Genomic DNA, 18,946 nt, shown 5'->3' on the forward strand with positions numbered 1-18,946 from the left:
TGGCCTCTCCCGCTGCGGAGCACAAGCTCCGGACGCGCAGGCTCAGCGGCCATGGCTCACGGGCCCAGCCGCTCCGCGGCATGTGGGATCTTCCCAGACCGGGGCACGAACCCGTGTCCCCTGCATCGGCAGGCGGATTCTCAACCACTGCGCCACCAGGGAAGTCCTACAAAACTATCTTGTGAAGACAGGAGCGGCATAAGTGAACCAAATCATAACAGAAAATTAGTAGGTAAACATTAGCTTAGAGGCTAATAGCAACTGATAAACCAAGAAATAGCAGTTGAGCATAGCTTTTTAGTTGCGGTGAGTGGGGGCTACTCTTCGTTGTGGTGTGTGGGCTTCTCATTGCAGTGGCTTCTCTTGTTGCAGAGCACGAGCTCTAGGCATGCGGGCTTCAGTAGTTGTGGCTCACGAGCTCTAGAATGCAGGCTCAGTAGTTGTGGTGCACGGGTTTAGCTGCTCTGTGGCATGTGGGATCTTCCCAGACCAGGGCTTGAACCCGTGTCCCCTGCATTGGCAGGCGGATTCTTAACCACTGCGCCACCAGGGAAGCCCTGAGCATAGCTTCTGAGTGTGGACTTTGGAGACTGCCTGGGTTCATATCCCAGCTCTACCACTAACCAAATCTTGAGCAAGTTACCTCCTGGGCCTCAATGTTCTCATCTGTAAAATGGGGGATAATACTAGATCTTACGTCAAGAGTTGTGGCTGAATTAATTATGCAAAAACTTAAGAGCAGGGCCTGGCCTACAGAAAGTGGTATGTACGTAGTATTTGTTATTATTATTTAGAAATATGAATTTAATTCTGGTAGAAACAATTAAAAGAAGCTAACATGGTTGTCTTTGGTGCTAGGGAGTGGTGGAAAAAGGGCCACTGCTTTTTACTCTAAGCCTGTCTGCACAATTGTATTTAATCATGGGCATGTATTACTTTGATTACAATACAAAAAACTGTCAACAGAGCAGATGGAAGCTGGAATAGGGTACCTTGAAAGGTAGTGAGCACCTTGTCATTAGAGGTATGTAAGCAAAGTATGAATGTAGCAGAGGAAATCCAAGCATCCTAGGAGTTAGACAGGATGATTCTGTCTACTGTCTTGTGCAGCAATGATACTGAGAACTGGCCTACAGGCACCCAATAAGGGGGGCAGAGACACCCTGGAAGAGAGCCAGCCTCTCATGCCATCCCCAAGAGCAACCTGGATGGTGGGGAGCTCATGTAGGAGTAAAGAGGAACAGCCAGAGTGGAGTAGTAAGAACAGAAAACAGAAATCAGAAGCCCTGGGTTTAGGCCCTGGTTCTTGCCGGCAAATGATGTAAACCTCCTTAGACCTCAGTTTCCACATATACAAAATACAAAAAGACTGAGTAAGATGCTGCATGTGGAAACCCCACATACGAGATAAAGTGGTGACCATATCTGCTACTCACACGCTGTTCTAATAGGACTACCACAGTTCAAGGCAGTCAAAGACTCCCAACTTATAGGTGATCTGGAACAGAGATGTCCTTAGTAGCATGAAAAAGAGCTACTCTCACCCAAGTCTCTCAGACTTCTTCCCTCATCCCAAATCATACCACAAACTTCCTAAAACTGAGCACACTAGTGCTCAAAACCCTTCCATGGCTTCCCCGTGCCCTACAGAACAAAAGCTGCATCCTTAACCTGACATTTAGGGCAGGAACTAGGGTGAGGCAAGTGAGGCACACAGGGCCCAACATTTAAGTAGGCATAGGGGAGCCATGGAAGGTTTTTGAACACTAGTGCCCCGAGAGTGTCTCCTTAATTTTTGCACTCAAGGCTCTCACTCTGGTCCCAGCTCTGCTGCCATTCAAGGCCCTTCACAATCAGTCTGCATGCTCCTGCGTCTGTACACAAAGAAAGCTCCAGCACCACTGCACTCCTTGCCTTTCCCAAGCTTCCCCCTGGCTGGAACAGCCTTTCTTCCCGTCACCTACTGAGTTCTTTGAGATGCAGCTCAAGCTCCACTTCCTCCAGGCAGCCCTCCAAGACGACCTCTCAGCCCCTGGATTGTTCCTCCCAGGCCCGCCCTACCGGACTGTGGGACCCTCCCAGCTTCACCTTACCCACCGCTTTAGTGCCTGGCACAGCGCTGGACACAACAGAGATGCTTAATGAATGCCTACTCTGTGCAATGAATGTCTATAATTTGTAAACTGGTATGAAAGTAGAGTGGAGGGAAAGATTAAAAGGTGGCTTCTGTACCTTTTCCTCTGCCCCAAGCACCTGGTCTCAGCTACATAAACCAATAACTTCCCCTTACTGAGAGGAGGGAACAGCAACCGTGTGGGAAATGCCCTTCCTAATTCTTTCTCTGGAGGGGAGCTTCCACATTTCGTTGTCTGTTCCATTTACATCCCCACATTCTTTGGTTCCTCGGGGCAAGAAGTGAGCCTCCTGTTAACATCAGAACCCAAGTCCAGAGGCACCCCGAGAACTCGGGTTGGCGCCCGGGGCTTGCAGGCGCGTTGGGGGCCCTAGTGAGCAGAGATGTCCTCTGGGCCCGCCGCCGCCGCCGTCCCCACCCCGAGTTTCCTGGACGCCAGCTGAGGGACTGTCCTAGAGCCGGCCGGGCCCCGGGGCGTTGAACCCCGCCGCTGAGCCTCCCTGGGCAAGGGGCTCCCCCAGGAAGAGAAAGGAGCGCGGAGGCGGGGCTCAGGCGAGTGGGCGAGAAGCAGCTGCAGGGATAGCGCGTGGACGACCCACCCGGGCTCCGTGGCCCCGGTCCCCCGCCCTCCCAGTCACGTGGCGGGGCTGCGGTTCCGCTCCGCCCGCCGGCGCGCGCCCACCTGGCCTGCAGGAAGGAGGCGTCCGACTGCGCGCCCGAGCCACCCGCAGCTCCCGGGTGCTGCCGCCTCCGCGCCGCCGCCTCCATGGCTGCCCCGCCGGCCGGGCCCTCCGCCCCCCTGCCCCGAGCTGGAGACGGGCTCGGCTGGCCTGACTGCCGCGAAAGCAAATACCCAAGCGCGGGTGCGGGCAGGCGGGAGAGCGCTCGGCCCCAGAGGCGCGGGCCAGAGGAGGGGCCGGCGGGGGGCGGGACAAGAGACGGAGCGCGGGAGCGCGGGAGCGCGGGAGCGCGGGAGCGCGGGAGCGCGGGAGCGCGGGAGCGCGGGAGCGCGGGAGCGCGGGAGCGCGGGAGCGCGGGAGCGCGGGAGCGCGGGAGGCGGGGCCGGCTCCGCGCGGGGAAGGAGGGGTCCGATGACTGTGGCGTCCCAGGCAGTGGGTGGGGACCGAGGCAGGAGGGCACAACGTGTAGCCTAATGGGGCTGGGATCTGCTGGGGTCCCCTATGTGGCCGGGGGCGGGAAGCTTTGCCTAGGCTGCCCGAGACCCGCATATTAGATATTAGTCTAGGGTGGGCTAGGGACGTGGGGAAAGACTAATTCGACCCGAATGCTCCCCTGGGGAGGAGACGAGACTGGATTTCCCTTGTCCTTGGGGACGGAAAGGCTTGGGGGGGCGGGTTCAATGTCCTTCCCCACTGTGTTATGCACTTTCCTTCCTCAGATGGAAGATAGCACTCCTTAAAATGTCAACTCTATGACCCTTGTCGCTGGGAATCAAAAATCGGTGGGATAGGAGGGTAGGACGCAAAGAAGAGCAAATTCTTTCCAGGCTGGGGAGGAGGGTGATGCAGAATCCATTTCCGGCTTTGTCACTTTCTTGGACTCTGTGGCTTTGTAAAAGTTACTTCCCCTCTCTTCCATTCAAACATGTATTAACTCCTGAGCAGCGCCCCATCCCATACGAGAATGGATGAGCCCTACCCTAGTAGGCTTACATGGGGTGTTCGGGGTGCGGTGCGGATTGGTAAATGGTGTGCTGGGGAAGGTACTGAGTATTGTGAGGGTGGAGACTTGGAGGGGGTGAGGTTAGACAAGGCTTCTGGAGGAGGCCTTAGGGAACTGAACTCCATTTGCAAACGTGAAGCAAAGCCAATTTACTGACAATGAGTTGTGGTTGTCGGCTGAAAAAAAATGCACAACCTAAAAGTTGAGAATTATGTTGTATTCGGGGACATTACTGAGAACTGTAGGCCAGATAGCTCTGAGGAACTGTTCCAAAGAGGTAAGGGAGGAACCAGGATACACAGGAGTTTTTGCTGAGAAAAAAAAAAATGTAGTCGAACATCAAAAGATTACCGCTAATCACAAAAAACAGACATCTCAAGTTAATGGTTTTAGTGTATGGGAAGATGCAAGAGTCTGGGCTTACTGACCTTTGATCTGCATCTTAACTATCTAGGGCCAGAATCCTGTTTTTCTCCATCCTGAATTCCCCTCAGGGTGTGCCGTGGAGGGCAGCTGCAGTGGCTGATGTCTTGATGGTGGACAACTTTTTTTTTTTTGTCCACTTGGTGAAGGAAAGTACAGCGTTTATTGCAGGTGCCAAGCAAGGGAGTGGGAGACAAGCCTCAGATCTACTCCAACTTAGTCTTTGAGTTAGGGTTTTTTTTTAAGGGGAAGAACAAAGAGGCTGGAATTAATCATCATCTTGTGACATTTGTTAATTGTTGTTTCGGGAGTCCGGATATCTCTGGTTATGATTCTCCAACCAGATGGTCTATGGCTGGGGGGTCTGTTAGCTCATCTTGCCCTGGAGAAACAACCTGGTTTTGTATGTTAATGATGATATCTATAGTAGCAAATTTAGTACATTAATGATGTTAACAACAACAGTTTTAGTCATCTGACTCTGGCTGATTAGTGTTCAGTTAGCAAAGGATTGAGGTCAGAGGGGACGAGAAAGGGAATAAAGTTTTGGATAGAGAGATTAATCATGAACTCAGTTTAGGGGGACTTGGCTTCAGATGGACATCCTAGCTGTGACTTTGGACTTCTGAGCGGACAATGAAGTCTGAGCAGAAGTCCACCAAACACATGAGGAGTGGGAAAGAGTGTTCCAGTCAGAGGGGACAGCCAGCCAGGGGGCTTGGCATCCAGAGAGACGCTGATGTTTGGAGGAACAGAAAGAAGTTCAATGAGAGCAGCAGAGGGCAGGGAGGAAGGGCAACAGGAGTTGACCTGGGGAAGGAGCCAGCGCAAAGGAGGAGAGCCTTTATCCAGAGAACAATGGGAAGCAGTTCAAGGCTGTTGGGCAGGGGAGTGGCACCAACATATTCGCATTTTAGACACTTCCCTCCACAGCATGGGGGGGTCGGGAAGGTGCATGAGAGGAGGCTGGACTAGAGACTGGGGCCCAGTTCTTCTAGTGAGGGTCCTGGACTGGTTACAGTGACAGTGGAAAGGAGAGAATTGATGATATCAAGAGTTGTGTGGGAGGTACCAAGGCTGTGACTTGGATGTCAGGGGTGAGGAGAGAAGAGTTCAGGCAGTGGCCAGTTTCTGCAGCTGGGTGGATGGTGGAGGTACCCCTTGGGAAGTGGGTTGGAGCTAAATGAGAATTCATCCTTGCACACATTAAGCTTGAGGTGGGTCAGGAAGGCTGATGGACCCATGGATCTGAAACTTAGGCCAGACTTGGGAGTTGGGCAGACAAACTTGTGAGTCACAGGAATATAGATGACAATCAGAACCTTAGAGGCTACCTGGGGAGACAGCTTCCCTGTGAGAAAAGAGAACAATGGGCAAAGCCTGAGAACAAACAACACAGTCCTACTGTATAGCACAGGGAACTACATTAACCATAATGGAAAAGAATATAAAATATAAAAGAATAATGGGCTTCCCTGGTGGCGCAGTGGTTGAGAGTCCACCTGCCGATGCAGGGGACACGGGTTCGTGCCCCGGTCCGGGAAGATCCCACATGCCGCGGAGCGGCTGGGCCCGTGAGCCATGGCCACTGAGCCTGTGTGTCCGGAGCCTGTGCTCTGCAACGGGAGAGGCCACAGCAGTGAGAGGGCCATGTACCACAAAAAAAAAAAAAAAAAAAAGAATAAGCAACCTGTAATAAACCATAAGGGAAAAGAATATATATATATATACCTATATATATATATCTGAATCACTGTGCTGTACACCAGAAACTAACACAACATTGTAAATCATCTATACTTCAATTAAAAACAAAAAGAAGCTGGAGAACAATCTGCAAGGCAGACTGCCTGGATTTCAATCCTGATACCGTTGCTAACTAGCTGTGACACTTGGGTAAATTGCTCAACCCCTCTCAGCCTCAGTTTACTCATCTGTAACAAGGAGAAGCTTGTTGCATCTACTGCATTGGGGTTGTGATGATTCAGTGAAATAATGCACGTGAAGCACTTAGCACAGAGCCTGGCACTGGTGGGTTTGTTATTTACAACAGTCTGTCCTTGGACCTGAGGTTTCCCTCCATGATGTGAGGGGTTTGAGCTATGCCTACTTCCATTCTATTTTCTTTCCTGTCTTTTCTCTTAAGAGACTTTTATTGGGTTTATTCCTTCTCCTTTTGATCAGAGCCCATATGTCCCATCTTGACTGTGGCTGGTGCCTGCATCAGGACCATTTTCCATCAGTCCCATCCTGGGCTCCAGCAGCCCACAGGTCACATCCCCAAAGCCCACCCCAGCCCCACTAAAGGGCACATTTGCTTTATAGCTTGCTTCCTCTCATTTGTTCCTCACCATGTCATAAGCAAGCAGGGGATGTCCCTGTTTTGCATCAGGGAAAGCCAATGTCCTGAGCTGAAGTAGTGTACCCAAGGTCAGCCAATGACAACGCTCAGACTGGATCCCAGATTTAATTTTGGTGAGTCTGATCTTCCATCTACAGATTGATCTATGCATACACCAGAGAAGAAGGATTGAGGCTTCCCACTCTGACCCTAATCTCTCATTCTCTGCTGGCTTTGCAAGCCTGCTGGGCTCCAAAGGTAGGGGTATGCAGTACCTGTGATGTAATCATCGATTTAATAATACCCAGGAGTGGGCTTCCAGACATTAGAGGATGAGGCTGTGCAGTGGGGGCCTCTCTGGCTCACTTAATCCTCCAATCCCTTAAATACCATCAAATCTGCCCCCTGTCTGGAGCCGACAGCTGCTCCTGAGTGGAGGGGAGTCCACGCTGGCAGGGAGGCTGGGACTTTCGGAATGAACAAGATGAAAACTCCCCCAGCCTGGTGGGATTATCAGCACCCCCTCTTTCCTGTCCCATCAGGACTCTTTAAAAATACAATCTCTGTTAGCTCTCAAATTGCATGGAAATTGAGGGGAGCAGGGCCAGGGGTGGGGGATAGAGCAAAGTTGGCACCAACTCTTGGGCACTGAGGGATACACGTTTCCAGGAACCTTGCTTCCAACTCTCTGGGGTCATGGTTCCTGCCCACCAGAAAGGCAAATGGTCTCAGCTGCAATTTCACTGAACAGCATGAAGGGACTTTGCAGCTGGGAAGGTCCTTTGGGATTACACAGACCAGTGGTTTCAACTTTTATTTTAGCAGAAGTTCTCACTCTTTTCCAACTAGAGCTGTATGAGCTCCTTTTTAATGCCCACCTAAGATCCTCTCAGCTACACCTGTCTTCCAGGTCTTGCCACTTGTTTCACCAGCACAAGCCAATGGCAACCCCCGATCCCCCAAATTTCTGGCCTGAGAGTGCAGGAGTATCAGACACTCCATGGGGTGAACCTTTGACCAGTAAGAGACAGGAGTTGCCAGATAAATTCCTTTCTCTTCCTCTTTCTGGGTGGACTGTCCTAAGCTTCATATAGCCTCATTAAAGAAGGTCCCACAAGATTTAACATCAGGGGAGGTGTATAGCAACCAGCTCAGCAAAGTCCTCTGTGCCCTCTCCCTCCTTTTCTCTCTCTCACCCTGTTTTTTCCCACCTCAGCTTCCCCAGCATCGCACTCCATCATAAAGTGTTAGCACATACACTTCTGCCTCAAGATCTGCTTCTTTGGAAACCTGGGATAAGATAACATCTGAGAAGGAGGATCAGTGTATAAAACAGATACAAGTGGGGCTACTCTGAGTGAAGAGAAACAGGGGCCCAGGTACCATCTCTCTTTCCCCCCTACCGTTTCCAAGGCGATGATTGAGGCCTCCTTATAAGGCTCCCAAAAGCCTTTTTTTTTTTTTTTTTTTTTTTTTGTGGTACGCGGGCCTCTCACTGCTGTGGCCTCTCCCGTTGCGGAGCACAGGCTCCAGACGCGCAGGCTCAGCGGCCACGGCTCACGGGCCCAGCCGCTCTGCGGCACGTGGGATCTTCCCGGACCGGGGCACGAATCCGCGTCCCCTGCATCGGCAGGCAGACTCTCAACCACAGCGCCACCAGGGAAGCCCCCAAAAGCCTTTGATCTCATTCAACTCTGCCATTCTGCTGCTGAGGAAACTGAAGCCTGAAGTCACACAGTGAGTTAGAAGCAAAGCCAGGGCTAGACTCCAATCTCCTCACTCCTAATCTGGTGAGACGAATCCTCATCTTTCTATCAAGTTTACATAAGAACTTTTAAAAAAAATTTATTTATTTTATTTGTTTATTTTTGGCTGCGTTGGGTCTTCGTTGCTGTGTGTGGGCTTTCTCTAGCTGCGGCGAGCAGGGGCTACTCTTCATTGCGGTGCGCGGGCTTCTCATGGCGGTGGCTTCTCTTGTTGCGGAGCACGGGCTCTAGGGGCGCGGGCTTCAGTAGTTGTGGCACGTGGGCTCAGTAGTTGTGGCTCGCGGGCTCTAGAGCGCAGGCTCAGTAGTTGTGGCCCACGGGCTTAGTTGCTCCGCAGCATGTGGGATCTTCCCAGACCAGGGCTCAAACCCATGTCCCCGGCATTGGCAGGCGGATTCTTAACCACTGCGCCACTAGGGAAGCCCTACATAAGAACTTCTGAAAATTTTTCTTTTCCCAAAACATCTTCCCATGCTGGTCTGCCCCGGGAAGGCTTTCCCCCTGCCCGCAGTTTTGTTGAGAAATAACTGACATACATCAATCACTGCACAGGTTTAAGGCATACGGCATCATGGTTTGATTTATGTATATTATGAAATGATTACAATAGTTTCAGCTAATATCCATCATCTCTCTGGAAGGCTTTGAAGTCCCCTCTTAGGCTGTAGCCACCACCTGGGAGGCATGACACACAGCCCTCTGAACTCAGAAGCTGGGACTAAGGAGGGCAGACAAAGAAGAAATGGGACAGGGAAGGGGCAGTTATGCTGGGAGAAAGGCAGTCAGGAAAGGCCTGATTTAGGGACCTCTTCTTGTGGGAAACAGGAGTTACACATGGTCAGACCTCAGGGAAGAGAGGATAGGCCTGGGGGAAGGGGGAGGGACCATAGAAGGAGATGGAGAATGGCTTCCCCTATCAGCTGGTGTTGCCTGTAGGACACCCTCCTCCAGGCCGAGGTCATCCTTAAGGAAGCTTGGAGGGTGACCACCCTGTGGGGGAAAGAGACAGAAGGAGGTGTATGCCTCAAATTGCTTTCATTAAGAGTCTTGTGCGGGCTTCCCTGGTGGCGCAGTGGTTAAGAATCCTCCTGCCAATGCAGGGGACACGGGTTCGAGCCCTGGTTCAGGAGGATCCCACATGCTTAAGAATCCTCCTGCCAATGCAGGGGACACGGGTTCGAGCCCTGGTTCAGGAAGATCCCACATGCTGTGGAGCAACTAAGCCCATGCACCACGACTACTGAGCCTGCGCTCTAGAGCCCATGAGCCACAACTACTGAGCCCATGCGCCACAACTATTGAGCCTGCACTCTAGAGCCCACCTGCCACAACTACACGGGCTTTAGAGCCCGTGCTCTGCAACGAGAGAAGCCACCGCAATGAGAAGCCCGCGCACCGCAACGAAGAGTAGCCCCCGCTCACCGCAACTAGAGAAAGCCCGTGTGCAGCAACGAAAACGCAATGCAGCCAAAGATAAATAAATAAATTTATTAAAAAAAAAATAAGAGTCTTGTGGTTGTGACTGCTAGAAACAGCTGGGGCCAGGTTAATGGCAAAAAGCAATTTTAAAGGAATCTAAGTACGAGGATGCAGCTGGCCCTTGGGGAACAGATGAGAACCAGGGCCTGGACTTAGAGAAACCCACAAGCCACCTCCCTCCAACTCTGCTTCTGTTCCATCCTTCTCTCTCTCTTTCTGAAACTGGCTTGCCCTGTGTCCTTCGGCGCACTGGCAGCAAATGGCCTCAGCTGGCAGCTTCCAAGTTTACCTCGCTTTCATCCAGGAGTTAAGCAGAATGAGCCTGGACTCTTCTGGGCCCAATTCTAAGTCCTCGTGGAGGGATTATGATTGGCTCAGCTTGAGGCAGGTGCCCACCCTGGGCCAGTCAGTGAGGCCAGATGCTGTACAGTCACAGCTGCTCCTTCTCTGGCCAGATAGGCCAGGGAAGAAGGGGACGGCTCACTACCTTGGGCTTCAACAAAAGCCCTAAGATAGGAGATTCTGTGCTCTTTCCCCAGGCCTTAATGGAAGAGATCACTCTTTTCTACATGTGTTATAAACCTTGTCTGGAAGTCTGTCTCCCCCATTGAATTGCTCTCAGCTAGCGCCCTCTCCTTCCCATCTGCTGCTAACAGGGTCCCAGGGCCTGCCACTGCCCTGATGCCACATCCTTAGCTCTTACGTGAACATTAGTGAGGTTTACTTAAGTTTAATCTTAGACTCATTTTTTAAGAAAGGTCAGTGGGCCTCAAAATTACTGCTTCAAATGAATTTCTAAGCACCTGCTCCTGAACCTGTGGTGGAAAAGGCTGATGTGAGCTTCTAAGACCAGAACTTACGTGGTATTTCCTGCTTTGGGAGTCCATGGGTTCAAAGCCCAGAAAGGAATTCAGGGTCCTTTTCTTTCACTTTTATTAAAAAATTAATTTATTTATTTGGCTACATCGGGTCTTAGTTGCAGCACGCGGGCTCTCTAGTCGTGGCACGTGGGCTCCAGAGTGTGTGGGTTCAGTAGTTGCGGCATGTGGGCTCTCTAGCTGTGGGCTGTGGGCTCTAGAGCACACAGGCTCAGTAGTTGTGGCTCATGGGCTTAGTGGCCCCACGGCATGTGGCATCTTAGTTCCCCGACCAGGGATCGAACCTGCGTCCCCTGCATTGGAAGGTGGATTCTTAACCACTGGACCACCAGGGAAGTCCCCCCCTTTTCTTTCACTGTTAACAGCTAACATTTATTGTACAATTGCTATGTGCTAGGCCCTGGTCTCAGTGCTTTATGTGTCTGCCCTCATTTAATTCTCACAATAGCCCTTAGGGGTAGGAATAAATTTTGCCTTGCTTACAGATGAGGAAACTCAGGCACAGAGAGGCTGAGTCACCCGCCCAAGATCCCACAGCCTCTCCTGTCAGTGGTGTGGCCGTCAACGAACTGGGCAGCCTGCCTCTGGGGCCCGTACTCTTCAGAAACCACCACACAAGCTGCCTGACCAGACAGGCCATGCAGACTTGAGGGAGGTTTCTCCATGGCCATGGCGAGCAAGGAGTAATATCTGCTTTTAAAAACTATTTAAGAATTGTTAAGCCTGAACTCTGTGTGACTGGACTTTGAAATTAATCATCTATTCAAGAGACCCAGAGCTGTTAGTGTTAGAAAATCTAGGCTTTTCCCAGAGGCATCTTCATAGGCCTGATCTTTAAAAAGTAGAAAGGTCATTCATGTGAGTGGACAGCCATGCTTCGGAAAGCGAGGGCTTTGAAAAGATAAGCCTTAAATAGGATCTTGCCCCATTGAGGTTGACTCAGGGCTGTGTGCCACCCAAGCTCTCTGCTCTTGGTTTCTTTACCTGTAAAATGGGATTGAGGTAGGAGATAGATGGGCTCCAGGTTAGACATTTACAACTAGCCTCCTGTTTACACTTTGAAAATAAAGATAATAACAGGAACGTGATAAGCATCTGGACTTTGTCTCCTGTGGACACTTCAAGATAATGGGAATGACAGAAACAAATAGGGGCTAAGCCCTGCTTAGATAAAAGATAGAAGGTCACATATTTCTCATTCTTGAGGTCAAGGAGACCCCCTCAAGCTACACATGGACAGAAAAGATCCTCAGGGGAGGGGGCACTGGTCTATAATATGTTCTGCTAACCTCCTAGAGACCCTCGTGCCGGAATCCATCTTGGGTAAAAGATGCGCTCGCACAGAGGGGAGGGCCCTGAGCCAGACCAAACGTGGACTCAAAGACAGACAAAGCAAGAGGATTGGCCAGAGGAAACCTGGAAGAGCTACCCCCGTATAAGTGATTTAAACCACCCCAAAAGCGTGGTTCTCTCTATCTCAGCCCACCCATGCTTTCTCTGAACATATCTTCTCTCCTAATAAACCCTTTACTTGCCTCGCTACTTTTCATCTCTTTGATGAATTCTTTCTTCAAAGCAGACAAGAGCCAGGGTCCTGCTCCTAGCCACTAACCCCTGGTGGTCTAATGGTTAGGATTCAATGCTTTCACCGCTACAGCCTGAGTTCAATCCCTGGCCAGGGAACTGAGATGTCTCTTCAAGCGGCCACACACTGCAGCCACCACACTGCCACCCAAGATCAGGACGATCATAACAGCCCCCTTCCAAAGTTATTGGGAAGCTCTAAGAAGGTGGTAGAAGCCTGAAAACTCATGGTCATTGTCCTGGTGGCAAGAATGTGTTTTCCTGGGTAGGAAGCTCGGGGAAGGCAATGCTCAATCCAGAGGAAGCACCAGAAGTTCAGCACCAACGTGGGGGCCATCTGAAGGAGAACTTTCTGGATCCCCTTGAATCCCACCAGGTAGTCTGTATCCTGCTCCACATTGTAAGGGTGCCCCTGAATTCCTTTGTGGGCTTTGAACCCATGGGCTCCCAAAGCAGAAAACATCACGTAACTTCTGGCTTTAGAAGCCTGTATCAGCCTTTCCCACCACCAGCTCAGAAGTGAGTCCTTACGAGTTTTTCTGAGGCCCACTGACCTGCCTGGAAAATGAGTCTAAGATCAAACTTAAGTAAACTTTGCTAGTTTCAGGTTTAATTGAGAGATAAACATGATAGATTTAAGTCACGGTTTTAAAAAAATTAGCTATATTGCGGTATAACTTACACACAATAAAATTCTTTAATTTTAAGTATAAGTCAATGAATTTTGACAAATGTATATTCTCATGTAACCACCACCACAGTCATGATACAGAATAATTCCATCACTTCCAAAAATTCCCTCATGTCCCTTTGCAGTCCCTCCCTTCTACCATCACCAACCCTTGACAACCACTGATTTTCTTTATGTCATTATAGTTTTGTCTTTCCTTAAATTTTATATAAATGGAAACATCTAGCTTTTTCCATCTGGATTTTTCCACTTAGTATGATGCTTTTGAGATTCATTCGTATTTTTGTACATTTCAAGAGTTCAGTTCTTTTTATTACCGAGTAGAATTCTACTGTCTGGATGTACCACAGTTTGTTAATCCATTGGAAGGATATCTGAGTTGTTTCCAGTTTGATAAAGTTGATAGGAACATTCATGTACAAGTCTTTGTGTGGACAGATGTCTTATTTCTCTTAGGTAAACACCTAGGAATGGGATTGTTGGCTTCTATGGTAACTATACATTTAACTTTATAAGAAACTGCAAACTATTTTCCAAAGTAGCAAGACCATTTCAAGTGATCCTTAATCTTAAAAACTTCAGATGCTCTGCCTTGCAAAAAAGATTACCTTCTGGATGACAGCAGAGGTAACCATGGCAGCATCACCCTGATGACAAATGAGGTTGTACATTTCACTCCCATGGCCTGGAGATTCCTCACCCCTGCGATGTGAGAGGGGAGTTCTAAACTGGGTCATTCACCACCATCCTATGTCTCATCCTCCCCTGCCTTTCCATGATCTTCCTGTGCGGGGCTCTGGCCTGAGTGCCAAGTGCAGAGGCAGGTATAGGCGGTCTATACATAATGTATGTATTATCTGGGAATTAAGTTTCCACCCAAAGCCAAAAGCCCTCGTTGCCTGACTTTAAATTAACTATTCATTTGTTTGGCTACAGGATCCCCCATCGAACAATGGGCAAGTCATAACTGAATAAACCCAGCAGGCAAAACGGGATCCCTTTTCCTAGTTGGACAACTAGCCAGAGCCGGTTCCCAGTTACCTAGTCAGTCAATAAGCATTTGCTGAGCTGCACCAGGATAGCACACATGGAACCAATATTTCTTGTAAACTTACTGTCCTTGCCTACCCACTCCATGGTATTGTCATTGCTCCTTGACAGATGATTAAACGGAAACTTGGAGATGTGAGGCCAAGGTTACCCAGCAGAAGCCAGGATGGACTCCCAGGTCTTCCTGCTCTGCAGTCCCTTCCCTGGGGAAACATGTAAGGTAGCCAGGTTTGGGGTGGGGTGGAGGACAAGGCTAAAATACCCGAAACAAGACAATCTAGTTTTTTCCCCAGGGCATTCTTGAATTGACCATTGCATAAAACTCTGTCTTCCCCATAAGAACATTGTTTGAGTTGGGAGTTTGTTCCTGATTTGACATAAATTAAATGATGAAAATGTCTTACAAGTGAAGTTATTATAAACAAACCCTTATAATAACTTGTTAGTAAAGCCATGCTCAGTCCTTACGAAACAGGCATGGAGTCATTGTAGACGTTAATTACAGAAGGGGCCCTCTTCCACTGCAAATTTTTTAATGAAACACGAAAAACTTTACTATGTTTTTAATATGATTTAAAACTAATATGCTAGAAACAGTAAACAGTGAACATTTAATTAGAAATGCTTTTATTAATGTTTAGAAAAGCATTGTGAGAAAAATACCAACTGCTTTGGGCTCTTTATAAAAGCTGGCCTAACATTTTGTACGTGACCTGATTTCTCTTTTGTCAAGCTTTTACTTTCCATGGACAGGGTCCACAGATGGGCGTCAGGGGACTTTGGACCACCTGAAATTGTATGCAACATGTTTTGAGGATATATATATATATTTTGTGGAACCTCTAGCTCTCAGCAGATCCTCACAGGCCTCTGTGATACAGCCACAGATTTGAATCACTTATTTCTTACGTTTTTTTCTGTTGTGAGCAGTGGCATTAAAATTATTCCACTGACTTTAGAGCCTTGCTGAGTTGGAATCATTCTTTTAAAAAGTAGCCTGCATCTTCTGCACTTGGTGGTGTGATGGACTAGATTCCCAGAAGGGCTCCCTCCCTGTAAAACAACTGGATCCCGGAAAAAAATAATTTTAATGCATTGCTGGGTATGCAGATAGTAGGGGAAATCACCAAGGTTCCTCACCACTAAAATTAAACAAACAAACAAAAATCATGGACCTGAGACTGGATGAAGAAGCACTGACTGGAAAGCAAAGGAAAGGTTGGGCGGCCCTGAGAGCAATTGCCCATTTTAGGTACTCCTGGGAAGCCTGCCCTTGGGCCAGTGGCAACGTAGGGGATCTGCCTCAGGACTCCACCTTAGCTCAGGTCTCTAAGGGATTGTGTATTGTCACTGGCTCCCCTTCTGCGGTCTCCACTGCATCGCTGAGGAGCAGCAGAAACTACATTTCCCAGAATCCTCTGCCCCGTGGGGTTCCAGTAGAGGCTGCAAACGAGAGGCTGTTGGGAGAGATTCGGAAGGCAGGTGAAAGGGAGAGGGCACGGGTCTCCAGAGGGGTTGCAGACTCACAAGCAGACAGGAGTTCACAGTAGCTTCTGGATGTGCTTCTTGAGGATCACCTACAACGGGCTGCTGCCTGAGAGGGTGGGTGGGCGCTTCCCAGAGGCTCCTGAGATTAGAGTGGCCTCGGGGCAAACCTGAGAATCACCCGCGTGGGTGCTACAGACTGAAGCTGCAGTTGAAGGTTCCCTTACCTTTGCTCCCCCAACACTTCCAAAGGTTGTATAGACCTCTATTTCCCTGGAGACAAAACTGAGATGCTTGGCATGCCAACTATCAATTTATTGCCTCTTGTTCCAAATTCACTTTTCAATACCTGTTCTGTGATTATGGGCAAAATTCCTTTAAACATACCTTCTTACTATGAGCCTGATGGTAAGCTTTTTCGGTAGACGGCACTGGAAAGACACTGGGGGAGGAAGCGTTTCTCCTGCTGGTCCTGGCGCTGTACCTTTGGAGAGTGCTATGGGCAGGAGCAATTCCGGTGGCGCTCTGTCCCAGCCACACACCCAGACCCACACACCCACACACAGCCCCTGATTAGCCTGGTGATCACCTCCCATGGGGCTCACAGACGGTGGATTCCAGGCCTCCCTCTTGCAGTGGTGCCAGATTCCCTCTGTGCACCTGCACGCCTGACCACCTGCCCCCTGGGCACAGCTCACCTGTGCTCCAGTGGGTTGCTTCTTGTCTTTCCAGAAACTGAGGACAGGCTCTGGCCCAGGCCACCTTGTGAACTTCTCTGCCATACAGTGGTCTGCAACCACATTTTCTCCAGTGAGGTGTGAACCCCACTTTAGGGGAGCAAGACCCCCCCTTCAAAGTTTTTCCTTCCTTGGGTACTTTCTCTCAGCACTATAGCTCTTTTTATATCTTATAATTATTCTTTTATTATAGCTTAATAATTGTTTATATTAAACATCCCCTGTTTAAATCACTGTGTGGTTTGTTTCCTTATTGGACACAGGTGGATACACTTGGAATACATAGAGTGTACGGCTTCTGTTTTCCCCAAGGAGACTGTGACTGATAGAGGCTAACATAGCCGTAGGTCTATAGGCATCTTGGCACTAAGCAGAAGCAGATGCACATCTTCTCTGGGGTTTCCTTTCCTGCTTAGGTCCTTAGGACTCATTTGTTCATTCAACAACAATTTGTTGAGCACCTGTTACATATCAGTCACTGTTCTAGATGGTGGGGATATAGCAATGAACACAAGAAAACCCGTACCTTATGTTTTCACAGAAATATAGCATCACATACAGAAGGAAATGAGCTACCATGAAGAGAAGACAAAATGTAACACATTTAGATCCCTATGGTTTTTAGTTATTGCAATTATCAGATAGAAGATGTAAAATAACTAGATAGGAAATGTTTAAAGAAATAAAAGATGGGATCACAGGAATAAGCAAGGGATCAAAAAGACAAACAATAACAAGTGTTGGGGAAGATGTGGAGAAATTGGAACCCTATACGTTGCTAGTGGGATTGTAAAATGGTGCATCCCCTTTGGAAAACCTTCTGGCAATTCCTCAAACTGTTAAATACTGAGTTATCACATAAGCTAGATATACAGGTATATGACCAAGAGAAGAGAAAATATACATCCACACACAAAAAAGTACATGACTATTTACAGTAGCCAGGTCATGGAAGCAACCAAAGTGTCCATCTACAGATGAATGGATAAAGAAGATGTGGCACATATATACAATGGAATATTACTCAGCCATAAAAAGGAATGAAATTGGGTCATTTGTAGAGACGTGGATGGACCTAGAGACTGTCATACAGAGTGAAGTAAGTCAGAAAGAGAAAAACAAATATCGTATATTAATGCATATATGTGGAATCTAGAAAAATGATACAGATGAACCAGTTTGCAAGGCAGAAATAGAGACACAGGTGTAGAGGACAAACATATGGACACCAAGGGGGGAAAGTGGAGGTGGGGTGGGGTGGTGGTGTGATGAATTGGGAGATTGGGATTGACATGTATACACTAATATGTACAAAATAGATAATGAATAAGAACCTGCTGTATAAAAAATTAATTAATTAAATTTAATTTAAAAAAAAACAACTAGTACATGAATGTTCGTGGCAGCATTATTCATAATAGCCCCAAAGTAAGAACAACCCAAATGTCCATCAACTGGTAAATAAATAAATAAAATATGGTAGACCCATACAATGGACTTTTATTCAGCCATAAGAAGGAACAAAGTACTGATATTTCCTACAATATGGATGAATCTTGGAAATATTTTGCTAGATGAAAGAAGCCAGTTACAGAAGGCCATATATTGTATGACTCCATTCATATGAATTGTCCAGAACAGGCAAATCCATAGAGACAGAAAATAGATTAGTGGTTTTTGGGAGACAGAGGTAGAAAGGAATTTGTAGTGACTGCTAACGAGTATAGAGTTTCTTTTGAGGGTGACAGAATTGTTCTAGAATTCATGATAATTGTTTCACAACTTCGGTGAATATGCTAAAAACCAATGAATTGTACACTTTCAAAGGGTGAATCTTATTATTTGCAAATTATATCTCAATAGAGCTGTTATTTTTTAAAAATAAGCAAGACAAAGAGACAACTGCAAATGATCAGACACATCTGAAAAGGAAGCAAATAGAACTTAACAATTTAACTCTTGAGATTAGAAACTCAATGGGGACTTCCCTGGTGGTGCAGTGGTTAAGAATCCGCCTGCCAATGCAGGGGACACGGGTTCGAGCCCTGGTCTGGGAGGATTCCACACGCTGCAGAGCAACTAAGCCCGTGCACCACAACTACTGAGCCTGCACTCTAGAGCCCGTGTGCCACAACTACTGAGCCCCCATGCCACAACTACTGAAGCCCGCATGCCTAGAGCCCGTGCTCCGATACAAAGAGAAGCCCGCGCACCACAACGAAGAGTAGCCCCCATTTGCTGCAACTAGAGAAAGGCTGCATGCAGCAACGAAGACTCAACACAGCCAAAAAAATAAAAAATAAAAAAAAGAGTAGGCCCTACTTGCTTCAACTAGAGAAAGCCTGTGGGCAGCAATGAAGACCCAACACAGAAAAATAAATAAATAAATAAAATAAATTTACTAAAAAAAAAAACAAAACAACTCAATGGACAGGCTAAACAACAGATTAAACACAGCTGGATAGGGAATTAGTGAACAGGAGATAGATCTGAGAAAACTACCCAGAATGAGGCACAGGGAGTCAAGGAGATGAGAAATATGACTGAGAGGTTAAGAGAAGGGAAGATGGGGCTTCCCTGGTGGCGCAATGGTTGAGAATCCGCCTGCTGATGCAGGGGACATGGGTTCGTGCCCTGGTCCGGGAAGATCCCACATGCTGCGGAGCAGCTGGGCCTGTGAGCCATGGCCGCTGAG

The 18,946-nt window shown here is 48.3% G+C and overlaps 1 protein-coding gene across 9 annotated transcripts in view; it reads right to left on the reverse strand.

Annotated features, from left to right (window-relative positions):
* CLN6 (CLN6 transmembrane ER protein) overlaps positions 1-18,946 on the reverse strand; it is a 55,848-nt gene that overhangs the window by 16,792 nt on the left and 20,110 nt on the right. The window contains exon 1 of one of the 9 annotated variants that reach the window (XM_024128932.3): positions 2,817-2,989. The exons of the other annotated variants lie outside the window; for them this stretch is intronic. Coding sequence (XP_023984700.1) covers positions 2,817-2,902 — 86 coding nt within the window. The 5' untranslated portion in view covers positions 2,903-2,989. Of the gene's footprint in view, positions 1-2,816; positions 2,990-18,946 lie in introns of those variants that run through there. 9 annotated transcript variants of the gene reach the window in all.

The sequence above is a fragment of the Physeter macrocephalus genome, chromosome 11, assembly GCF_002837175.3.
Source record: "Physeter macrocephalus isolate SW-GA chromosome 11, ASM283717v5, whole genome shotgun sequence".
NCBI lineage: Eukaryota > Metazoa > Chordata > Mammalia > Artiodactyla > Physeteridae > Physeter > Physeter macrocephalus.